At 46.2% G+C, this 7,500-nt stretch overlaps 1 protein-coding gene across 5 annotated transcripts in view; it reads right to left on the bottom strand.

Moving 5' to 3' along the window:
• klf12b (Kruppel like factor 12b) overlaps positions 1 to 7,500 on the bottom strand; it is a 34,296-nt gene that overhangs the window by 13,749 nt on the left and 13,047 nt on the right. For 4 of the 5 annotated variants that reach the window (XM_027005212.3, XM_027005211.3, XM_081720746.1 and 1 more), the window contains exons 2-3: positions 4,435 to 4,531; positions 481 to 991 (exon numbers count right to left, since the gene is read on the bottom strand). In XM_027005212.3, the coding sequence (XP_026861013.1) occupies positions 481 to 991; positions 4,435 to 4,500 (577 nt within the window). In that variant the 5' untranslated portion in view covers positions 4,501 to 4,531. The remainder of the gene's footprint in view (positions 1 to 480; positions 992 to 4,434; positions 4,532 to 7,500) is intronic. The other variant, XM_081720747.1, reaches the window with a different exon arrangement.

Here is a 7,500-nt window from a genome sequence, read left to right as displayed (position 1 = left end):
ACCAGACATTTTATTAAAACACCTACATCATACCCACTCACTCTGTTCACTTGATTACATACACCAGTCTTAAAGGTGCATTTTAAAGCCCATTGGCTGCGAATGTCTTCAGTCATCCCGTTCATCACAGCTCAGTTTCTGACCACAGAACCACTGCTGAGCAGATATTATTCTGGTGGTGGCCCCTTCTCAATACAGTATAACACATCGTAATGACATGTAATTACATGTCCGTGAGCTGGTAAACATTTATCAGTTTTTTCACATGTAGTTGTCACTGCTTGGTTGGGAGTGGTCGTCTCCCAAAAAATATCTCTATGGAATCCCAACATTGGCCCTATGGTCAGAATCTGCACTTCTACAGAATCAGAACTCTACACCCACAAGATGTTTCTTATAAAGTGGCAAGTGGGTATAAGCAACACCGGGCTTCAGTCAGACCTGAAATGGCCCATGCACAAATAGCAGATGTTCTCTCACCTTTGCCCTGACCCTTGACCTCATCCAACAGAGGTAACATGATGGTGGAGCTGAGTGGGTTGGAGGGAGAGCGCACTGCCGCCGTGTACATGAGGGGCAGAGACTGCACCACCACAGGGATGCGGTGCACCTGGCTGGCCAGTTTTCCAGGACTAGAGGGCGCCACCGGGTGGATGATGTGCAAATAGGGCTGGCCTCGGACGCCCGGAGGAGAGCCCACCAGGGGCCCCGGCGTCAACACCGAGGGCATTCCCGACGACACTGAGGTGATGACAGAGGGTGAGGATGAAGAGGATGAGGAAGAGGAGGAGGAAGGAGAGAAGGCAGAGGCGATAGGCGAGGCAGTAGCAGAAGGCGGTGATGGCCGAGCCTTGTTGATTGACAGGTCCACGGGTTCAGTCTGGGTCTGGAACTGCTCAGAAGAGAGGAGGTCTTCTGGTGGCTCCGCCTTCACTTTGCTAAGGAGGAGGGGCACAGCCTCCATATCAGGGTAACTGTGCACCTTGGGAGACTGTGGGAAACCACAAGAAAGACACATACAGATTAAAGATCCAAGATGACCTCATAAACTGTTGCCAAATAAGCATTAAAGCAAACCACAACATTTATCTGACATCTACAATTTAACACGAAAATCGGCACTCGGATTTTAAGCTACCACGTACAGTGCCGTCGGCAGAAGGCCTAAGGTGTGACATCACCAGGGTGAGAGGAGTAGGGCTTACAGCAGTCATCTCTCTCTCCTGCTCCTCCTCATTTTTACTGCACCTCCCTTCACCCCCTGCACATCGCCTCTAAATATGCTCCTCCACTGCTGCAAAAAGAATCATATGGGCCCAATTTCCTGACCTGCTTTGGTGCTGTCACGAGTCTCAGAGGAGATGTGTGTGGGTGGCTCCAAATCCCCACGACTCAACCTCTGTCTCACACTTGCACACACACTCTGTCTGCAAGCAACCTCAACCCTGCTGAATCAAAACACCCCCCCCCCACCCAAAAAAATAAAAACAATACAAATCTGGCCGTGTTTCTGATTTCCTCAACATTGCGGAAGGAGTTGTTAAGCACTTGCAAAGCGATGGCCGCTCTGGATAATAACTCAGTCCATCAACACCGAGGTGTCGACCGGTGCAGCAGTCTGCAGGGCGCAAGCATTGCTGCATCTGCTGCCTCTGGCCGGTGTACAAGGGAGCCACACAGGAAGGCATGGTGTGTTCTCGGGCCCTCAGCTAACTGCAACGGGGCAGCTCACCCAACACGTAGAGGAAAGGCGTTGAATCCTCATGGCAGATGCAGCGAACAAGCAGAGCGAGAATCGCGCTCATTACATTTTTTACACGTGCACGAAGTCGCCCTAAACCACCAGAAAATGCTGCAGACCTGTAGGGTGGGGGAACAGCTCAAAAAAGACCAGCCAAACTAACAGGGTTGCAAGTTATTTTAAAAACACAGAGGTCACTCGGTTAAGGGTCAGAGGTCGGGACCTATGACATTGAGGCCAGAGTTACAATAGTCAATAGATTGGGCAGAGAGAAAAGCTAATGCTGTTCTCTGAACAAAGACCCACCCTTCACTCCAAGGAGTGAGATAATACTGCTAACAGTGCATCAGCGATGGGTTCGATCTTTGCAGCAGGAGAGAAGTGAATGGTAATGTTGCACATCTTTCATTTGCAGGTAGAACCCATGCTTTTGGACAAATTATAAACGCAGTGAAAAAAGAGCCAAGAAGTTACAGTCAAAGGAGTTTAAATTACACATATGATTCTCCATGTAACAGTCATTTATAAAAATGCAAATATTTATACAATCTGTGTTGCCTTTTCCTTTGAAAAATTTAGAATATGAGTATTCTAAATGTACCACTACATGCAGAGGCTATATCCATCCGAGCCACAAAAAAAAGCTACTTGCTATTTGCATAGCAAGTCATTAAAAACCTGCTAATGAGCATCTTATGAAAGGAAAGGCAGGGTCCTCGATTTCAAATCTACAACACATTTATCACCCTTGCTGGTTAATTGACTTGGTGGTGAAATGCCCTATTCGGGGTTAGAGAGAGCCAAAATATCCGGTCACGCAAATCTTCTCTTGTCTTTCGTGCAAGGATGTCTCCTTATTCATCTGTCTCTCCCCTGGTACAGCTCGCTGTTCTACCGCCCGGTCTGAACGTGCTCTGCTGCAAGAGACGAGAAGAGGCTTCGTACACTTTACCCAAGCTCTTCCTCCAGGAGTACTGCATTCCATCTGATGCACCCTTTAGGGTATGCTTAAGAAGATAAGGTAGTGTGTGTGTGTGTCTGTGTGTGCGCATGTGTGTGTGTTTGTATGTTTGTGTGTTTGTTTGTATGTGTGTAGAATGCAGCTCTTCAAGCCAGTTTAGCCTCAAGCTGTTACAGCCTCCAGAGGAGAGCCTTCCCTTCGCCTACACTCTTTATCCAGCACAGTACCTTTGGGCCCATGAGAGTACTAACGGTATTCTTTAACTGGCTCCTTCAGCCCTGTGTTCACTTTTAGGGATTTAAGGTTTTGGGCCTGCGTGTTCTCACTGATCAAAGAGTTTGGGCCTGTGTGTTTGTGCCTTGCAGTGCAAACACTATTTATTGAAAAAATTATGCTTGTGTTCTGCTTGATTAGGGAATAGGACATGATACGATGCTACAACTATGAAAGTATACTAAGAACATAACCTTTATGATTTAAATAAATAAAATACATTTTAAAAAGTGTGGGTAATGGGAGTGCAGTGGTTATGTAGGAAAACCCCTCCAAGAACCTCACATGACCTACTTTCAAATTCAGCCCTAACCAACAGCAGTCTAACTCCTAGCCTGCGAAAACAGTGCCAAAATAACACACGTGTTGTATTTCCTGCCCCTATGAGTGTCATCTCTGTGGCAAACAACATGTTTCTAAACCTCAGCCACCCACCCCCTTCTTTCACTTTCAGGCCTCCTCAGTCCTACGCATGCTCTCTGTCACACATTGCTTTGTTCACGGATAGTGTCTGTGCTGGAGTCTATTGTCACTAACCTGCTTGGTAGAAAGCACTGGCTGGGGCTAACCATTACCAGCCGGGCCTTGGCCCAACACCGCCAGAATGCAGGGCACGTTCGAAGCATCTGAGCTGAATGCTGTGTGACATGTACATGAAAGCAACAGTGGATCTCATGTGGGACTCATGCTTCACTCACTAACTGCTTCTGTATCTAAGAACTTCGATCAAAAGCTGTTAAGATGAAAGAAGCCAACAGCTAGTGAGTCTCTAGATGGCAAAAGAGTGCTAAGAACAGTACAGAGCAGGGCCCATCGTGGCTACCCAGACACAAGTACTTCCTGTGATGATGTGCTGTCTGGTGGATGCAAGATTTGCATCTAATCATCTAATCATGGGATATCCATCCAGGAAATGTGGAGGGCAATGAAAAGTTTGCTTTTCACATTTATGGCTGAGAAAGACAAAGAAATGGCATAACCACACTAGGTTCCCGTTTAACCACATGGTCTTTGTAAAAAAATACCCATAAAACAGCAGCACTGTTACAGATCAGAAGCAAATGGCAGCGTCTACGAATACCATTACTAATAACCTCACAGTCCGCCAGCCAGGGAGGAAAAGAAGACTCAAAGGCAGAGCAAACCAGCTGAGTTGATACAGAGGAGAGGGGAGTGAGGCTTCCAGCACCAGGGTCCCTGTGTGCCTGGGCCTGGCTGACCCTCCTCCAGCTGTGGCTCCGCCCCCCACTCCGTCAGGGCTATGTCCTCCCCACATACACCCGCACACACATACACTTTAGCGCTCTTGTTCCACGCCGGGGGGTGGGGGGTGGGGGGGGGGCATTCAGGATGGGTCAAGAGGAAGAGTGAGGTGGTGGGTTGGGGGGGGAGGGTGGAGACAGGGGAATGAGGGGTGAAATAAAAATGAAATGACATAAAACAACAACTTTTGCCTTACCCCTCTCTCAGATTCCAAAGGCTCTGCTTTGACTCGGACAGCAGGCATTCCGTCGAGCATTAGCATCCTGTTTATTGGTGGGGTCTGCGAGGACAGACTAAGAGAGAGCGAGACAGAGAGAGAGGTGAGAGGCGGGAATCGTGAGGGGTGAAGGATCGCGTGGGTCGTGTGTGACTAAGCACACATGCATGTGTGATTCTCCCATTTAGCACTGCTCTCACTGAACAATAATGCAGACTACAATGCAGCAGTCGGTGATGTCATGATGGTATGTAGCAAGTATACACTTGGGCTTTATGGCCCAGTGTAAACACTTCAGTGGTGGCATTTCCTACTGCAGGTCTGAGAAATAGAAGTCACAGATGGTGTTTGGTGCAATACAACATCACAGGCACATTCCCAAAACTGTCTGAACGATACCGACAAAGATTCAACAAGTGTCTCAGGTTTATTGGCATACACTGACTACAATATAATTATTATGTCCAAAAACAACTTGTAATTTCAATAAGTAAAAAAAAAAAAAAAAAGTATCACTGCAAAAAAATGAATAAAAGACGCCTAAAGCAATGCTCTCTAATTTCCATGAACTGTGACGTATGTTTAACCTAGAAGTGAATCAGTACTTGGCAGAGATTCAAGCACATTCACATTCCAACAGTCTGCCTTGCACAATGCACTCAAAACCATTTCCTGTGCTCCCAGATAAAACAAAAAAAAGCTCTACATCACCCAGGTGACCTGCTGCACAGCTATAGGGAGGAGACACATGAATACACACACACACACACACACACACACACACACACACACACACACACACACACACACACACTCAATCAAGACTTGCTTTTGTACCAGAGGGTGGAGGAAGCCCATGACATTTCTCTTCCTAGATACCCACACAAGACAAGGATTTCTTATAGAAACAGCTTCTCTAAAAAAACTGCCCTTCAGTGGCTTTACACTGGAACAAAGCTCACAGCCTGCTACTCTCCTGTCTGGACAGGTTCTCAGCATATGACAAGAAGCTCGCATGAAACACATAGCCAGGAGACAGCCCGTGACGAACAGCAGGACAGGTTTAATGAACTGCAAGAACCTGATTACAACCTAATATACTTCTCAGAGCGCAGTCGCAATGGGAAGATGAAATGCTTTAGCAGTCCCACTGAGGCCATCATTTCCTCCATTGCTACTGAATGGAGAGGCACAGAGAGCACAACTACATCAGGCGGAAACTGACGTTACAAATGTCTGCGGCTTTGGAAGTCAATTCAGCTTTCCATGGAGTTAATTGGACTTGAATTAACATTGTTAGAATTAATAAAGCCCCAGTGATATTCTCATATATTGTGTTCTTAATTTAAAAAAACTGAATGTTTTTATAGTTCTGTGATTATGGTTCTGCATATTGTGATTGTGATTTGCCTTGCGAAACACTAATGAATGTTTGTGACATGCGTGATAACCAGCCTGCATTCCTTTAAACAAAGTTTCCTTCTTCAAATGATGATTCATCAAAACACCCAGACAACTCTCGTCTGGACATCTGAGATTGGTCAGAACGTTTACACCACATATTGGGATTTGGGATTTGTTCAAGAGTTCATTGGCATATTGCAACCTTTTTTCTGATTTCAGTACTGACCAATACTACAATAAAGATTAACAAGCTATTTTTTGCACAGTCCCACGGTGGTCTATGTCTTGAAAATAATATTTTAGCATATTTTAGGTGACTCCACCAGTGCTTCATTTAACATCAAGAGGGCTAAACAGCAAATATCCTATGGTTGCCACAGCACATACAAAGACTATGAATTGCACTGGAGGAGGGCATCTGTACCTTTTAGAAACGGGACCCTGGCAGGGGGAGCCAATCACAACAATGCGAATGTGCCTCAGCGGGAGGTGTCCTGAGGTAACCCTCACTCTTATTATTTTAGCAGCAGCACATGATGGAATGCAAGCAAAGCAGATATGCTTTAAACATCTCTATTACACTTCACTCCTGGCAGGCATTGAGAGCATGCCAAACTCCTCGGCAGTACCGTTTCTGGTCGCAGAGCGACGTTGGCTAGCAAATGAACCCATACTGTACCAGACCTGCTCATCAGAGTGACAAATTCTTATTTGCCTCAATTCAGCTTGCCAAATCACTTTAGTGCCAGATCTGCTACAGCGATTATCACATCCTAAAATCGCAAACTTGTGAAAGTTTAGCATTGGCGATCAATGAACAGGCACTGTCAAAAGACTGCAGAATGTTGCCAGTTTTGCCCAAGGTAAGACATTACCTATGTGCTAATGACTTTGGTGTGTTTGTGGCAGTTGGGGCAGTTGACCACATGACGTTACTGTATGCGACCAAAATCAAACCTAATTAAAACAGTGGAAGTTCTACCCAGTCTTGAACTAGCAGGAACCATGCAAAAGCCCTGCAAAGTTCATTAAAGCGTCTTGTGGAGGGGAAATCTGATTAACTCTGAAATCCATTCCTAGTCTCTTGATACCCAGAGTGTGCTCACCGGGTAATCTGGTGCTATTGAATGCGTATTGGGATCAGGATGTTCAATTGCTTCAGGTAGTGGTGGGCCGTGATAGCGTTGCCACGGCAACCCAAGATCGAGCTCAGAGGATCCCTGTCCCTTTGGATTGACACATGGCCTTCACTCATGACCGGGGACCCCACTAGCTGCCAGGCCACCATTTCACAGGGCGAAATCAAACATGGCATTTCTCATCCATTCGCAGGCAGCTTGCCTGCCTGCTATATAGTGGTAGTGTAAGTAGGGACATCAGACAGATGAGGTTAGCTCTGGACTAACTGACCTCATACTCGTCCCACAAGACATTTCCAATGGGAAATCAATAGAGAGAAAAAGCTTTCTGTCGGTCCGCGATCAGCTGAGATTAAACACATTATTAACATAAGTGAGTGGAGCACAGCAGTGTTAATAGTTTGCTGCTATTTGTCTGTTACAACTCCCGCTGATTAATGTTTCACCAGGAGACACCGACGGAGAAAATCGTCATTTCACGGGTCATCGTAAGGGGCCGATG

The sequence above is a fragment of the Electrophorus electricus genome, chromosome 9 (genome assembly GCF_041902795.1).
Source record: "Electrophorus electricus isolate QZ-2024a chromosome 9, ASM4190279v1, whole genome shotgun sequence".
Lineage (NCBI taxonomy): Eukaryota > Metazoa > Chordata > Actinopteri > Gymnotiformes > Gymnotidae > Electrophorus > Electrophorus electricus.
Note: the sequence above shows the minus strand (reverse complement) of the source record. Positions and strands in the feature narration are given on the sequence as shown.